Here is an 18,277-nt window from a genome sequence, read left to right as displayed (position 1 = left end):
ACATTCAAATCCAGGAAATACAGAGAACGCCACAAAGATACTCCTCGAGAAGAGCAACTCCAAGACACATAATTGCCAGATTCACCAAAGTTGAAATGAAGGAAAAAATCTTAAGGGCAGCCAGAGAGAAAGGTCGGGTTACCCACAAAGGGAAGCCCATCAGACTAACAGCAGATCTCTCGGCAGAAACTCTCCAAGCCAGAAGAGAGTGGGGGCCAATATTCAACATTCTTAAAGAAAAGAATTTTAAACCCAGAATTTCATATCCAGCCAAACTAAGTTTCATAAGTGAAGGAGAAATAAAATCCTTTACAGATAAGCAAATGCTTAGAGATTTTGTCACCACTAGACCTGCCTTACAAGAGACCCTGAAGGAAGCACTAAAGATGGAAAGGAACAACCAGTACCAGCCATTGCAAAAACATGCCAAAATGTAAAGACCATCGAGGCTAGGAAGAAACTGCATCAACTAACGAGCAAAATAACCAGTTAATATCATAATGGCAGGATCAAGTTCACACATAACAATATTAACCTTAAATGTAAATGGACTAATTGCTCCAATTAAAAGACACAGACTGGCAAACTGGATAAAGAGTCAAGACCCATCAGTCTGCTGTATTCAGGAGACCCATCTCACACGCAGAGACATACATAGGCTCAAAATAAAGGGATGGAGGAAGATTTACCAAGCAAATGGAGAACAAAAAAAAGCGGGGGTTGCAATACTAGTCTCTGATAAAACAGACTTTAAACCATCAAAGATCAAAAGAGACAAAGAAGGCCATTACATAATGGTAAAGGGATCAATTCAACAAGAAGAGCTAACTATCCTAAATATATATGCACCCAATACAGGAGCACCCAGATTCATAAAGCAAGTCCTTAGAGACTTACAAAGAGACTTAGACTCCCATACAATAATAATGGGAGACTTCAACACTCCACTGTCAACATTAGACAGATCAACGAGACAGAAAGTTAACAAGGATATCCAGGAATTGAACTCATCTCTGCAGCAAGCAGACCTAATAGACATCTATAGAACTCTCCACCCCAAATCAACAGAATATACATTCTTCTCAGCACCACATCGTACTTACTCCAAAATCGACCACATAATTGGAAGTAAAGCACTCCTCAGCAAATGTACAAGAACAGAAATTATAACAAACTGTCTCTCAGACCACAGTGCAATCAAACTAGAACTCAGGACTAAGAAACTCAATCAAAACCGCTCAACTACATGGAAACTGAACAACCTGCTCCTGAATGACTACTGGGTACATAACGAAATGAAGGCAGAAATAAAGATGTTCTTTGAAACCAATGAGAACAAAGATACAACATACCAGAATCTCTGGGACACATTTAAAGCAGTGTGTAGAGGGAAATTTATAGCACTAAATGCCCACATGAGAAAGCAGGAAAGATCTAAAATTGACACTCTAACATCGCAATTAAAAGAACTAGAGAAGCAAGAGCAAACACATTCGAAAGCTAGCAGAAGGCAAGAAATAACTAAGATCAGAGCAGAACTGAAGGAGATAGAGACACAAAAAACTCTCCAAAAAATCAATGAATCCAGGAGTTGGTTTTTTGAAAAGATAAACAAAATTGACAGACCACTAGCAAGACTAATAAAGAAGAAAACAGAGAAGAATCAAATAGACGCAATTAAAAATGATAAAGGGGATATCACCACCGACCCCACAGAAATACAAACTACCATCAGAGAATACTATAAACACCTCTATGCAAATAAACTAGAAAATCTAGAAGAAATGGATAATTTCCTGGACACTTACACTCTTCCAAGACTAAACCAGGAAGAAGTTGAATCCCTGAATAGACCAATAGCAGGCTCTGAAATTGAGGCAATAATTAATAGCCTACCAACCAAAAAAAGTCCAGGACCAGATGGATTCACAGCTGAATTCTACCAGAGATACAAGGAGGAGTTGGTACCATTCCTTCTGAAACTATTCCAATCAATAGAAAAAGAGGGAATCCTCCCTAACTCATTTTATGAGGCCAACATCATCCTGATACCAAAGCCTGGCAGAGACACAACAAAAAAAGAGAATTTTAGACCAATATCCCTGATGAACATCGATGCAAAAATCCTCAATAAAATACTGGCAAACCGGATTCAGCAACACATCAAAAAGCTTATCCACCATGATCAAGTGGGCTTCATCCCTGGGATGCAAGGCTGGTTCAACATTCGCAAATCAATAAACATAATCCAGCATATAAACAGAACCAAAGACAAGAACCACATGATTATCTCAATAGATACTGAAAAGGCCTTTGACAAAATTCAACAGCCCTTCATGCTAAAAACGCTCAATAAATTTGGTATTGATGGAACGTATCTCAAAATAATAAGAGCTATTTTAGAAAACCCCGCAGCCAATATCATACTGAATGGGCAAAAACTGGAAAAATTCCCTTTGAAAACTGGCACAAGACAGGGATGCCCTCTCTCACCACTCCTATTCAACATAGTGTTGGAAGTTCTGGCTAGGGCAATCAGGCAAGAGAAAGAAATCAAGGGTATTCAGTTAGGAAAAGAAGAAGTCAAATTGTCCCTGTTTGCAGATGACATGATTGTATATTTAGAAAACCCCATCGTCTCAGCCCAAAATCTCCTTAAGCTGATAAGCAACTTCAGCAAAGTCTCAGGATACAAAATCAATGTGCAAAAATCACAAGCATTCTTATACACCAGTAACAGACAAACAGAGAGCCAAATCATGAATGAACTTCCATTCACAATTGCTTCAAAGAGAATAAAATACGTAGGAATCCAACTTACAAGGGATGTAAAGGACCTCTTCAAGGAGAACTACAAACCACTGCTCAGTGAAATCAAAGAGGACACAAACAAATGGAAGAACATACCATGCTCATGGATAGGAAAAATCAATATTGTGAAAATGGCCATACTGCCCAAGGTAATTTATAGATTCAATGCCATCCCCATCAAGCTACCAATGAGTTTCTTCACAGAATTGGAAAAAACTGCTTTAAAGTTCATATGGAACCAAAAAAGAGCCCGCATCTCCAAGACAATCCTAAGTCAAAAGAACAAAGCTGGAGGCATCACGCTGCCTGACTTCAAACTATACTACAAGGCTACAGTAACCAAAACAGCATGGTACTTGTACCAAAACAGAGATATAGACCAATGGAACAGAACAGAGTCCTTAGAAATAATACCACACATCTACAGCCATCTCATCTTTGACAAACCTGAGAGAAACAAGAAATGGGGAAAGGATTCCCTATTGAATAAATGGTGCTGGGAAAATTGGCTAGCCATAAGTAGAAAGCTGAAACTGGATCCTTTCCTTACTCCTTATACGAAAATTAATTCAAGATGGATTAGAGACTTAAATGTTAGACCTAATACCATAAAAATCCTAGAGGAAAACCTAGGTAGTACCATTCAGGACATAGGCATGGGCAAAAACTTCATGTCTAAAACACCAAAAGCAACGGCAGCAAAAGCCAAAATTGACAAATGGGATCTCATTAAACTAAAGAGCTTCTGCACAGCAAAAGAAACTACCATCAGAGTGAACAGGCAACCTACAGAATGGGAGAAAATTTTTGCAATCTACTCATCTGACAAAGGGCTAATATCCAAAACCTACAAAGAACTCCAACAAATTTACAAGAAAAAACCAAACAACCCCATCAAAAAGTGGGCAAAGGATATGAACAGACATTTCTCAAAAGAAGACATTCATACAGCCAACAGACACATGAAAAAATGCTCATCATCACTGTCCATCAGAGAAATGCAAATCAAAACCACAATGAGATACCATCTCACACCAGTTAGAATGGCGATCATTAAAAAGTCAGGAAACAACAGGTGCTGGAGAGGATGTGGAGAAATAGGAACACTTTTACACTGTTGGTGGGATTGTAAACTAGTTCAACCATTATGGAAAACAGTATGGCGATTCCTCAAGGATCTAGAACTAGATGTACCATATGACCCAGCCATCCCATTACTGGGTATATACCCAAAGGATTATAAATTATGCTGCTATAAAGACACATGCACACGTATGTTTATTGCAGCACTATTCACAATAGCAAAGACTTGGAATCAACCCAAATGTCCATCAGTGACAGATTGGATTAAGAAAATGTGGCACATATACACCATGGAATACTATGCAGCCATCAAAAAGGATGAGTTTGTGTCCTTTATAGGGACATGGATGCAGCTGGAAACCATTATTCTTAGCAAACTATCACAAGAACAGAAAACCAAACACCGCATGTTCTCACTCATAGGTGGGAACTGAACAATGAGATCACTTGGACTCAGGAAGGGGAACATCACACACAGGGGCCTATCATGGGGAAGGGGGAGGGGGGAGGGAGGAGGGATTGCATTGGGAGTTATATCTGATGTAAATGACGAGTTGATGGGTGCAGCACACCACCATGGCACAAGTATACATATGTAACAAACCTGCACGTTATACACATGTACCCTACAACTTAAAGTATAATAATAATAAATAAATTAAAAAAAAAAAAAAGAGAAAAGTATCAAGCAGGTACAACACATTCTACTGCCATTCAATCAACTTTAAAGTTGTGCTTTTGCCATTCTAATCAGGTGAATTGCTCAATAAAGCAGTTACTGGTAATGATGCTGAAATAAAAGATGGAGTAATTGCCTATGGCTATTTTTTGCCTCATTTTGAATTGTAAACACTTTATTCTTGTTTGTGCCAAATGAATAAAATCAGTTATTATTTGGAAAAAAAAAAAAAAAGAATGTCTTAGGTAAGTCATTTGTCACATATTGTAACTTTGGATCTTATTCAGAACATTGAGAATGTTAAATGGCAGAGACACTGGATTCTGTTAGATTTCTTTTTTTTTTTTTTTTGAGATGGAGTCTTGCTCTGTCGCCCAGGCTAGAGTGCAGTGGTAAGATCTCAGCTCACTGCAACCTCCACCTCCCGGGTTCAAGCGATTCCCTTGCCTCAGCCTCCCAAGTAGCTAGGATTACAGGTGCCTGTCACCATGCCCAGCTAATTTTTGTATTTTTAGTAGAGACGGGGTTTCACTGTCTTGGCCAGGCTGGCCTCGAACTCCTGACCTAGTGATCCACCTGCCTCCACCTCCCAAAGTGCTGGGATTACAGGTGTGAGTCACTACGCCCAGCCAGATTCTGTTAGTTTTCTTTAATGCATATTGAGTTTCTTTAGGTTTAACAGGCACTTATCTTGGTTGGATCCAAACTATTCACTATGTTTCTTGGGTGACAGCTTGAATTTTGGGTGGCAGCCATTTTGTTAATAGCCAAGTTGCTTTGTGTGTATTACATGCATGGGTGGATCAGGGGCCAGCCACATGTGGGCAGGGTTGGAGATACCCTCCTTCCTTTTTTTCCAGTGGGCATGGTTTCCCAGATTTAGTCTTCCGGCTTGCAGACCGGGAAGACTGCGTTTCCCCCTCAGCACCCCCAGCTAAAGGCCATGAAACCATGAACTTGTTGTGTACGGCTATCCTTCTCCAAGTGTGGACTCCCCATGTGCTTGCTTGTGTTCACTCTCCAGTGCCTTCAGGTAGCTGCTTTTAGTTTTTGGTTATGTGAGTTTATAGTTTCTAGTTTTCTGGAGAGTATTGGTGTGCTAGGATCTTAGTTACTATGGAAGCCAGTCTTTTGAACTTTCATTTTAGTGAGGGGGAGATGGACAGTAAACATATAAAAGTAAAACATATAAAAGGATAAGTAGTTGTATCAGTAATCTATTGCTTTGTCACAAACCACCCCAAAACTCTGAGCCTTAAACTATCATTTATTATTATAACTCATGCAATGGTGGGTTGGCTTGTGGTCGACTGGTCTAGGCTGGACTCGGCTGAACTTGTGTATTTGTAGTTCAGCTAGCCCACTCACATGTCTGCAAGATCATTAGGGGTTTTACTCTAGATTGGGCTTGGCTGGATTGCCTTAGTTAGGACAGCTTTCCTCCATGGATCTCTCCTCTTTCTGGGAGCAGCAGGCTAGCCTGGGATTATCCTTCTTATGGTGATGCAAGAGAGCAGTTTCACAAATGCTTGTTCTGGCTTCTGCTGGTAACTTGCCTTCTAGCATCCCACTGGCCAAGGCAAGTCACATGGTCGCACTCAGACTCAAGGGTGGCAAAACATAATCACCTCTTGATGAGAGTATCTGTGAAGCCATATGACAAAGAAGCCAATAGAGGCAATGGTGAGGATTTGGGGCTACTAATGCGTTCTATCATGACAGAAATAAATGGCATTAAAAAATTAAAACAGGATGGTAGAGAATGCCAAGGGAGGGGATGCATGTGTGTAAGTATAAAGATGCCTTTTTTTTTAAATACAAAATTGGAATTAAATTATATATAGTTGTATAACCTACTTTTTCATTTCATATGATAACCACAATGTAGAAAGCCATTCCCAACTTTTTGACCATTTTAGGCCACTTAAAATTTTTTACTGCTTCCTAATTTATTGAGTCCTTACTTTTTAAAGCACTTCACATGTACTATCTTATTTCCTCCTTACAACAGTTTTATGAGATAGACACTCTTGCTGTCCCCACTTTACAGATGAGGAAACAGAGGCTGAGTAACTAGCCTGAAGCTATCGACTTTATAAGTGGCAGAGACAGAATACAGATCTGGGCGATACCCATTCTTGTGTCTCAGTATCCATTCCCGTGTGTACTTTTTTTTTTTTTTTTTTGAGACAGGGTCTCACTCTGTCACCCAAGCTGGAGTCAGTGGCGCAATTTCAGCTCACTGCAACCTCCGCCTCACGGGTTCAAGCAATTATCCTGCCTCATCCTCCCAAATAGCTAGGGTTACAGGCACGTGCTGCCATGCCTGGCTAATTTTTTGTATTTTTAGTAGAGAAGGGGTTTCACCATGTTGGCCAGGATGGTCTTGAACTCCTGACCTCAAGTGATCCACCTGCCTCAGCCTCCCAAAGTGCCGTGATTGCAGGCGTGAGCCACCATGCCTGGCTCCCGTGTGTGCCTCTGAAAGTATAAAAGAGAGCATCCACATCTCTGAATATTTCTTCAGATAACTTCTGGAATTTTGGGTCATAGGGTAGTTGTCACACTTTAAAAGGAATGTTGTTTTCATTTTGCTGCTAATTGACTGAGCACCTGAAGGTTGTTGCCAACTGTTCCTGCTACTCCGGGAACAAGGTAGTAAAACCCCAGGGTTGTCAGTGAATTAGTGGAAAGTAAGCACTTACTCAGTGAGCTTTGAGATATATGAGATCCAGAATTAGTGTGGGGTGAGCTGTTGAAGGCTGAGAGACAGCTGGGGCCACTGAACCAGCTCCGCTGAGAACTGCCCACAGTATGGCGGGCCTGTGTGAGCCCAGGCTCCAGGCCAGCCCCAGGTCTGGTCATTGTCATGGACAGCACAGGGCTCTGCATGTGATGACCACTTCCTGGCCAAAGAACAGCTTTATGTGTGGTCAGTGTGATTCTGCAGCCCATTGCCTGTCAGGCTCCCTGGCCCACCACACGGTTTGAATGATGGGGCAAGGGAGAAAGGGAGTGATTTCAAGGGACTGGCAAAAAGTGGAAACAGCTCAACAAGGGATGGTCATCTGGGTGATAGATTTTGTAAGTCTCTTGTCCTTTTTCCATTTCCATTTTTTATCACTCTGCAATCTGGGCTATATGGATATTTAATACTCCCTACTTTGAAACAATGGGAGAAATGAATGGAGAGGGAGAGAAATCTGGTTGAGTTTTAACTATTAAAAGCTGTGAGTCAAAACTGGGATAGGGATGAGGTTAAATTGAGAATTTGGGATTTTCTCTAGATTGGGTTGCTTTTGTGGTAATTGGGTGCCAATGAGTATACATGTCCATGCAGGACTTTAACTGCAGTTATGGTTTTTATTGCAGTCAGTGATTACCTATACATATTCAAAGTGTTATCTACTACGTATTTCATGCCTAATGTATTTTTTCCTGTTTGTATTTCAGGTTAGTAGCAAAGATGAAGATTTTCTTGACCTTTCTGTTGATGTGGAGCAGAATACATCCATTACCCACTGTCTAAGGTAACCTTATGAACTCTGAGGCAGTGTGAGCTTTTGATCAGGCTTGTAGCTAAGTGGGAGAGAAAATCCCGTATTTCTTCAGGACATAATCTTCCCTCCTCTTAAACCAATATGATCGTATTATTTTCTATCTCTCCTTTCCCAAGAGAGATTATGTGGTCTGGAGAAGAGTCCCACTGAGAAAAAAGAGCATAAAATAGAAGTAATTGGTTGTTAAATTTAAAAATAAAATGTTACTCTTTAATGCAGATGTAGGCTTTGGCCTTCATCAATCAGTGTTGCTCTTTCTTACATACACACACACACACACACACACACACACGTACACAGTCTCTCTCTCTCATACAGTTAAGTTAATAAAGGCTATAGATGCCTACGATCTTTTTGTAAGATAATCTATTTTATTATTTTAAATATTATGCACTTTGGGCTGAGAACTAATGAGGGAGTTGCCTGTTCCTCCATCTTTTAAGCATTCTATGGAGATCATCCATGGAAAGAAATTCTTTCTCATGAGGGTGAAGAGAAGATAAGGAGCCCTGAGTGTAACAGTAATGTTTGCCCAGGTTTACTGTAGACATTTTTATTGACTTGTGCATTGAAAATGTGCTCAGAGTTGTTGTAAAGACGTAATTCCCTTTGAGCCCCTCACTCCCTTCTGCCTTTCTTCCTTTCAACAGGAGGCCATGAGTGCTTATAATTTGCCTGGTTGTGTTGTAGACACTGGGGATAGAGGAGTGAACCTGACAAGGCCTGTGCTTTCACAGCACTTACATTCTAGTGGGAATGCATAGACAGTGATCATTGCTTTGAAGGAAATAAAACAAGTCTGAAGAGTGGCTGGTAGTGGAGGTGCCTGTGTAGACCAGGTGGTCAGCATGGGCCTCCCCAAGGCTTGGGGTGTTCCAGCAGGGTGTCAGAGACATTGTTATAGTATCATAATTTTTATGAGTAAGGGCCAGATGACAGAACCTTTATTTCAGGAGCTCAGGTCACTTGGAACCTTTTAGAAGAATAGATTAAAGGGATTTGGCTGTGGTGGTTGCAGTTAGAAAGCCATCTTTCAGGGAAAAGGCACCAACAACAGCTTGGAAGAGCTTCTTGGTTCATCTGGGTGTAATGTATTGTGTGAGCTGGGGGCTGATTGCGTTCCCATTTCCCAGGGCTCTGAGAGTTCCCCACCCTGGGACTGATAGTTACCTGAGTGCTTCTTATCGGTTTGGCTTTTCTGCTTGTGTCCAGGTGTCTAGGACAAGTTTGTAATTTCTTTGTTTGCAAAGAGTTTTATAGGCCATGATGGCCTCTTTTTTCTTCTGAATGTTTCTGTTTACAGCATGAGTTTCTGTATTAGTCCATTCTCAGACTGCTATAAAGACATACCTGAGACTGGGTAATTTATGGAGAAAAGAGGTTTGATTGACTCACAGTTCTGCAGGCTGTATAGGAGGCCTGGCTAGGGAGGTCTCAGGAAACTTACAATCATGGTGGAAGTGAAGGGGAAGCAGCCACAGGACAGAGAGAGAGCAAAGGGGGAAGTGCTACACACTTTTAAACCCCCAGATCTCATGAGAACTCACTGACTATCTTGAGAACAGCAAGGGGGAAATCTGCCCTCATGATCCAGTCACTTCCTACCAGGTACTTCCCCCAACATTGGAGATTACAATTCAATATGAGATTTGGGTGGGGACACAGAGCCAAACCATATTATTCCGCCCCTGTTCCCTCCCAAATCTCATGTCCTTCTCACATTTCAAAACCAATCATGTCTTCCCAGCAGTCCCCCAAAGTCTTAACTCATTCCAGCATTAACTCAAAAGTCCAAGGCCAAAGTCTCATCAGAGACAAAGCAAGTTCCTTCTACCTATGAGCCTGTAAAATAAAAAACAAGCTAGCTACTTCCAAGATACAATGGGAGGTACAGGCATTGAGTAAGTGCTCCCATTCCAAAAGGGAGAAATTGACCTAAACAAAGGGGCTACAGGCCCCATGCAGGTCTGAGACCCAGCAGGGCAGTCATTAAATCTTAAAGTGCCAAAATAATCTCCTTTGACTCCATGTCTCACAGCAGGGCACACTGACACAAGGGGTGGGCTCCCAAGGCCTCAAGCAGTTTCACCCCTGTGGCTTTGGAGGAGCCCTTGCAGGTGCTTTCACAGGCGGGAATTGAGTGCCTGTAGCTTTTCCAGGTGCACAGGGTGGGCTGTTGGTGGATCTACCATTCTGGGGTCTGAAGGGCAGTGGCCCTTTTCTCACAGCTCCACTAGGCAGTGCCCCAGTGGGGACTCTGTGTGGGGGCTTCAACCCCATATTTCCCCTCTGCACTGCCCTAGTAGAGGTTCTCCATGAGGGCTCCGCCCCTGCAGCAGACTTCTGTCTAGACAGCCAGACATTTCCATATATTCTCTGAAATCTAGGTGGAGGCTTCCAAACTTTAGCTTTTGCTTTCTGCACACCCACAGGCCCAACACCGCATGGAAGCTGCCAAGACTTAGGGCTTGCATGCTCCGAAGCAACAACCCAAACTGCACCTTGGTGCCTTTTAGCCATAGCTGGAGCTGGAGTGGCTGGGGTGTAGGCTGCCATGTCCTAAGGCTGCATGGTGCAGTGGAGGCTCTAGGCCTGACCCATGAAACCATTTTTCCCTCTGTGAGAAAACATTTTAAATGTTTTGTTTTCAAGGCATCATAGATCTAAGTACTGTCAGCCAGCCTGTGGTTGTGACAAACTGCACAGCTCATGGCACCTAGAAAGTCACTGTAAGTGAACAGGATATAGAGGAGGGGTCAGCACATAAAAGGGAAGAAAGTTTTGTTATTGGGAAATTGAAACTTAAGCAGGGAAGGGGACTGGGGTATGAACTTATGAGGGAATAATGAAACTTAGGCAATGTCCGGGAAGATTGTAACCCCATAGTATTCAACCATTGAGGAACTGGGGGAGGGACTTGTGTGCTAGGAGATAAATTAGCTACTGAAATTAGCTGCTGTACTTGCCCCTGGTGTGCCTGCCTACCAGACATCCGATCTTGCAAGACCACCGTTAAAAGTCTTGTTTCCACTGTTCTTTGTGACTCTAAGTCCATTCTTTGGGTTTGGATGGGTGAGTGTGTTTCTCACACCTCTTAGGCCTCCAAGCCTGTGATGAGTGGGGCTGCTGTAAAGGTCTCTGAAATTTCCTGGAGGCATTTTCCCATTGTCTTGGCTATTAACATTTGGCTCTTCTTTACTTATGCAAATTTCTACAGCCTTGAATTCCTCCCTAAAAATGGATTGTTCTTTTCTACCACATGGTTGGGCTGCAAATTTTCCAAACTTTTATACTCTGCTTCCCTTTTAAATATAAGTTCTAATTTCAGGTCATATCTTTGTTTATGCAAACGAGCATAGACTTAGAAGCAGCAAGAACACATCTTAAACACTCTGCTACTTAGAAATTTCTTCCACCAGATACCCTAAATCATGTCTTTCAAATTCAAAGTCCCAGAGATCTCTCGAGCAGGGGCACAATGCTACAAATCTCTCTGCTAAAGCATAGCAAGAGAAGGAAGGGTGGGCTCTTGCTTGGCCCCTTTCATGGTTTAATTTGGATTGCATTTTTGAGGATTTGTTTTTACTTCAATTCCCAATAACTTCCTTATTTCCATCTGTTACTTCCTCAGCCTGGAATTCACTGTCCATGTCACTATCAGCATTTTGGTCACAACTATTCAGGTCTCTAGGAAGTTCCAAACTTCCCCAAATCTTCCTGTCTTCTTCTGAGCCCTCCAAACTGTTCCAACCTCTGCCCCGTTACCCAGTACCAAAGTTGCTTCTACATTTTCAGATATCTTTATAGCAATGTTCCACTCTTGGTACCAATTTTCTATATTAGTCTGTTCTCACACTGCAGTAAAGACATACTGGAGACTGGGAAATTTATGGAGAATAAAGGTTTAATTGGCTCACAATTACACAGGCTATACAGGAGGAAACATAATTGTGGCAGAAGGTAAAGAGGAAATGCATAATCTTCATATGGTGGCAGGAGAGAGAGAGTGAAAGGAGAAGTGCTACATACTTTTAAACAGCCAGATTTTGTGAGAACTTACTATCACAAGAACAGTAAGGGGAAATCCACCCCTGTGATCAAATCACCTCCCACCAGGTCCCTCCCCCAACATTAGGAATTATAATTCAACATAGGATTTGGGTGGGGACACAGAGCCAAACAATTATCAGTTCCTAACGTTCCGGTGAAAAGAAGCCATTTTTTATTTCCTAAGGTTTTATGATCACAGGTCGTGGAAAACGTTAAGGGTGTACCACCATTAGTTTTTGATGAGGGAATGGGAGAAGGCCATTATATGCCCATTCTCCTCCTTGGTGAGAATTTGGAGTTAGGGAGGTTGGCTACATTCCCTCTTTTCCAGGAATTACTTGAACTGTTCAAAAGGGCAGGTGGCAGTGGCTGTAGATTTGAGATCAGCCAGGTGAAGTGTTAAGTGACTGGTGATAATTTCAACCTTTGGGAAACCTTGTTATAAGAAATAGAACTGAAGTTTAGGTTTCCATAATTTTTTTTCCTGGAGAAATGTGTATATTGGTTATCCATACCTGGTGAAGTCAGGCTAGAGGCACTTGGAAATGTTCAGGCTAGGGTGGGTGAATATAAAGTAGACTCTGAATGCCTTTTAAACATTCGACTCTCTTACTGCACTGTGCAGGCTGATATCTCTGAAGTGCCTCCCACTCCCTTGTTTTACATCCCACCTAAACTAGACCTAAACTAGACCTTGCCCTAACATGCGTGTGAGATGTCACCTCTACAGCAGAAAGAGAAGCCTGCCAGGTGTTGCCACTCACCACTCAGAGTTCCGTGATGGGAGAAGGACCTGCGGGAGAAAGATGCAGGGAGCAAATTATGCCAGTGGAGTCGTTAGCTTTCTCTGTCTCTGAGACAAAAGAGAAGGAAGGGTGGGCTCTTGCTTGGCCCCTTTCATGGTTTAATTTGGATTGCATTTTTGAGGATTTGTTTTTTAAACTAGAATTATGAATTTTCTTCTCTAATGTTATGTCTGCATTTCTCTTCTGATATGTTTCTTTCATTTCGATAACTTTAAAAAATAAAAAATTAAGCTAAAATGGTGGGGTTTGAATGTAAGATCTCTGGCACCTTCTTCCAGAAAGTTTTTAGGTGGTGAATTATAATGTATTTTCACTGAACTTTTGTTCCAGAGAAATGATATAAATAGTGTTTAAATTCAGGATATAGATCTGGAGAAACCATTAAGTTTGTGTGGTAGCTGAGCTATAAATCTAATACTTCAAACCTCAGTACTGTGTCTTAGGCAGAGTAAGCCATTTGTGTCATAGGAGAATACTGAGAAAGAAAGATGTTTTTTCCTTGTGAAAAGTTCAGGACTGACCTCAGGCAAAAACTTAAACTATGTGAAGTTTATCTTAATTATCCTTGCATGACCTTTTTGGTTATTTTTGTCTTCCACTTGAGTGCCTTAGACCCTCCCCATGACTCCTTCCCAGAATCTCCTCTTTCTCCTCCAAATGCTCAGTGCTCTAAAACCACCTTCCCTTTCCTCTATCTTCCTCTCATTTTAAATTCCCATTCTCCCAGTGCCGACAATATCCCCAGGTTATTGGGAAGCATTGGAGTAATGACTCTCTGCCTTTACATTGGCATTTTGGCAGCACATTGGAAGATTTAAGAACAATAATGCCTGGGTTCCACCTGGAGAGATTCTGATGTAATTGAATAGAGGGAGAGTCGGGGGTGGAGGGGTGTGGGATTGGGCATTGGGATTGTGTTTAAAGCTCCCCAGATGATTCTAATGAGCAGCCAGGCGAGCAGGAGGAGAACCACTGCACTAGATTCTAGAATAAAACTTCCCAACTGGTGAGCCAGGGAAAATGGGTTAGATGTATTCATCTCGGTTCCTGGGAGGCTAGGAGGGCCTGGCAGTGCCAGAGCCCCATGGCCAGCCATAGGAGCAGCCTCGTCAGTATATCCTACTGTGTTTCTCATGGTAGTATTTCTGTGTGATCATGACATGGAAATTATCAGGAAGTGTTACTTGAGGATTTTTAATATCGATTTTAAATTATTGTGATGAGTGAAAAAGATTTTAATTGAAAATATATCAAAGATAGACATTAACTTGGACACGATAGCTGTGTTTACAATAAATGATAGCCTTCCCCAAAAAGAGTCTTTCTCCATTTTTTAAGTTTTAAAATACTTGCATAAGGCTTTAGTGCCTTTTTTGTAAAAGCATGCATTTCTTATTAGATTTGTTCCCAAAGTGTATTTTCTTTCTTCTCTTTCTCTCCTTCCCTCCTTCCTTCCTTCCTGAGAATGGAGGAAAAAGTAGAACAAGGAGTTTGATCTATAACTGACTGTGAACCATCAATTGAGATAACTCACTACTTTTGGAGCAGCCCTATATTAGTCCATTCCCACGTTGCTATAAATAAATACCTGAGACTGGGTAATTTATAAAGAAAAGAGGTTTAATTGGCTCATCGTTCTGCATGGTGTTGGCATCTGCTTGGCTTCTGGGGAAGCCTCAGGAAATTTACAATTATGGCAGAAGGTGAAGGGGGAACAGACACATCACACAACTGGAACAGAAGCCAGGGGTTGGAGGAGGGGCTAAACACTTTTAAATGGCCAGATCTCGCAAGAACTCAACCACGATGTATGGCGAGGACATCACTGGGAGGATGGTGCTAAACCGTTCATGAGAATTCTGCCCCCATGATCCAGTTACCTTCTACCAGGTCCTACCTCCAACATCGGGGACTACAGTTGAATATGAGATTTGGGTGGTGACACAGATCCAAACTATATCAAGCCCCAAAGTGTATTTTTAAGTAATATTTTATTGCTGCTCTGCCTCTTTTTAAAGCAATACAAAGAATTTTGTGTTTTTCTCACAACCTCTGCTCTATGCTTTGATAATTTATCCCAAGTGTGGGAGAGAGCAAGTGCCCCTCTGTCTTTCTCATTGAAGAGTTTCCTACACCACTGTTGCCCATTTTTGTTCTAACAGGTATAGAGCATTAACTGACAGCTGCTCTGCCTCAGCATTTACTGCTGGGGTCCTTCCCTTCTTCTAATTTACCTTCATTTTCTAATTCTCAACTCATGGATGCCCTAAGAGCATTACTCTGTCAGCGACCTTCTTTGTAAAATGGGTCTTTACATTAGGTATTAACTTCTGCTATATTTCCACCTGTCTGGGTGTACAAATCAAATAACTTTTTGGAAAAAATAAGAATGAGTAGGAATGAATGATTCCCTGTTTGTTGCTGGCCTTTCTTTGGCTATTGTGACCCTTTAGCTTGGTAGTACAGCTTGTCCACAGTAGACATTGGGAGGATATGAAGCTCCATAACGCCCATACTCACCTCCCTGCCTCTGGCTCCCTGGTTCCACTCCAGTCAATCCCATGCAGCCAAAACAAGATTCCACAGCACTTACTCAATTGAAGTATTCAACCAGCTAAGTATGAGTTTGTTTTATATACCACGTACTTGAAATCTGAAAGTTTAGTACATTTGCACTCTAATGGCTTTCTTGCCTTTTAGCCCTCTCCAATCCCCCCTCTACCATGCTGTCAAAAGTGGAATTTCCAAAAAGCACTACCTGATTATGTCTTTTCTTTGTTGAGACTGTTGGTTAGTGTTCATGCTGGTGTCTTGGTAGCGTATTCCAGGCTGTGTGACTTGCTGCCTGATATGATTTGGCTGTGTCTGCACCCAAATCTCATTGAATTGTAATAATTCCCATGTGTTAAAGGAGGGGCCAGGCAGAGATAATTGAATCATGGGAGCAGTTTTTCCCATACTGTTCTCGTGGTAGTGAATGAGTCTCACAAGATCTGATGGTTTTATAAATGGGAGTTCCCCTGCACATGCTCTCTCTTGCCTGCTGCCAGGTAAGACATGACTGTGCTCCTCCTTTGCCTTCTGCCGTGATTGTGAGGCCTCCCCAGCTATGTGAAACTGTGAGTTCGTTAAACCTCTTTTTCTTTATAAATTACCCAGTCTCAGATGTGTCTTTGTTAGCAGCATGAGAACAGACTAATACACCGCTGCTGCTATTCCCTACCTCCAGGCCTCTGCACTGCAGTGTTCTCTCTCTGGAGTCATTGACTCTTATTTGCTTGTTCACCTGGCACACTTTCCCTCTTTCTCTGTGCTTTCTCCTGGACTTTACACCTGCTTCTGTCTTTGTTGGTTCATTCATTCAACCAACAAATATTAATGCGTTCCATTGTGTGTCGTGCTGGGGATATAGGAATGACAAGCGCACTGCCCACATAGAGGGGAAGCAAGTAATCAAATGAACAGAAGATTGGTTTCAGATGCTGGGAAGAAATAAGACGGCAATGCGATAGGGGCTGGATAGGCTTGGACAAAGTGGCCAGAGAAGTCTTCTCCAAAGAGGGGATGTTTAGGCTGAGTGCTGAACAACCATGTTAGCCAGCCATGGAAGCTTCTGGGAGGAAGCTCTCAGTGCTGAGAAAATAGCACCTGCAAACACCCTAAGGTAAGAAGAGGATATCCCAGGGCCAGTGTGACTGAAGCAGAGAGGAGGCAGGGTGGATAAGTGCAGTGGAAACTGCTGGAGGGTTTCAGCAGGGGAATCATGTAATACTTTTTATTGAAGCTGCACTGATCGTTTCATGTTGTCAGTGGTTCATTTGCACGTATCTCTGTTGAAGTGTGAACCGTATGAGGGCAGTTATTCTCTGTGGATCCCCAGAATCTAGCCCAGAGGACTGGCAGGAAACATTTGGGGACTTAATGAATGAAAGAATCCATGTTTTCTTTTGATGTGTTCTGTGTAAGTGGTAGAATCACCTAACACATTTTAAATAACATTTTATGTTTAATAAAATCTGGTCATTGTGGTGCTAGGACACTCTGTGAACAAGGAAATGTCCCAGAATTTTTCAAAACTGTAGGGTGTTAGTCCAGATGTTCTTTTCAGCCCTTGAAGCAGTACCACAGAAATGTTAAGTAGAATCTCGATGGCTGGAAAAGAATGAAAAACCATGACATTTAAAAAATAAAAACCATAAGTAGCAGAGTAGAACCTCAAGATAAGGTAGATACACATATGACAAACACAGTGGCTTTTGTTCTCCAAAGGGGGCAGGCAAAAGTTCATATCCTCTGGCAGGGGAGCAGTGGGGAGCAATGGTTGGTAGGAGGTGGTCATTTGATTAATTCAGGATTTCTTTAGTTCAGTAAGAGGGCAGTTTTGTATATGGTTTAAATTTCATTATCTTTACTTTCGTGCTCTTTGAAAATATGGACTACCAGAGAAATACTGTTTTTCATTAACTACACAATAATGTCACCTTGCATATTACCTGATTTCCTTTTTCGACCTAAGTTTTAGTGTTTATGGTGAGCTTTTACTCAACAGCATTTTTCTATTATGATTTTAGTTTCTAGCTTATAGGTATTCACCATTAAATCATGAGGTTTTTTTCTGAATCCAGTTGGAAACCCTAATTTGTATCTGCCTTTATATATCCCATAAATAAAACTATATTTGAATCTCTCATGGTAAATTCATGATTTGATGTAAAGAACATGTCTACCATCATAATGGCACCCAGTCTTCTTTTTATTTATCTTGTAGTTTCTCTTCCATCCTAGTTTTAAGTAGGGTTTTTTTTTTATTACTTCTCCCATTTTTATTTAAAAATTACCCTACAGGTTAATTGAGGGATTTAAAACATGGTATACCAAGTAGATTTGGACATTTTTTAAAGATGAAAATATTTTCCTCTACAGAGACTTCAGCAACACAGAAACACTGTGTAGTGAACAAAAATATTATTGTGAAACATGCTGCAGCAAACAAGAAGCCCAGAAAAGGTAGGTAAAGATTTAGCTCAGGGTTATCTTTGTGTGGTGAGAAGGTTCCAGACTGTGGGGCCCAGTAGGGTTGGCTTTGAATCAATCTCAGCTTCCTGGGCTTGTAGCCGTGGAACCTTGGGGAAGTCAATTACCCTCCTCACCAGTGAAACTGGGATAAGAACGCTGACCTTGGAGAGGACAACTTGGAGAGTTGTCTGTCCGATTGTTTACTTATTTGTTTATTCATTCAGTCATTCAGCAAATATTTGTTGAGCCCTGCCGTGTGCCAGATACTATGC

At 41.6% G+C, this 18,277-nt stretch overlaps 1 protein-coding gene across 3 annotated transcripts in view; it reads left to right on the top strand.

Moving 5' to 3' along the window:
• Positions 1–18,277, top strand: part of LOC105499571 (ubiquitin specific peptidase 46) — a 78,870-nt gene that overhangs the window by 46,992 nt on the left and 13,601 nt on the right. For all 3 annotated transcript variants that reach the window (XM_011772208.3, XM_071093342.1, XM_071093341.1), the window contains exons 5-6: positions 8,027–8,103; positions 17,913–17,996. In XM_011772208.3, the coding sequence (XP_011770510.1) occupies positions 8,027–8,103; positions 17,913–17,996 (161 nt within the window). The remainder of the gene's footprint in view (positions 1–8,026; positions 8,104–17,912; positions 17,997–18,277) is intronic.

This window comes from Macaca nemestrina, chromosome 3, assembly GCF_043159975.1.
Source record: "Macaca nemestrina isolate mMacNem1 chromosome 3, mMacNem.hap1, whole genome shotgun sequence".
NCBI classification, from domain to species: domain Eukaryota; kingdom Metazoa; phylum Chordata; class Mammalia; order Primates; family Cercopithecidae; genus Macaca; species Macaca nemestrina.
The sequence above is the reverse complement of the archived record's forward strand: the minus strand, read 5'-3'. Positions and strand labels throughout refer to the sequence as shown.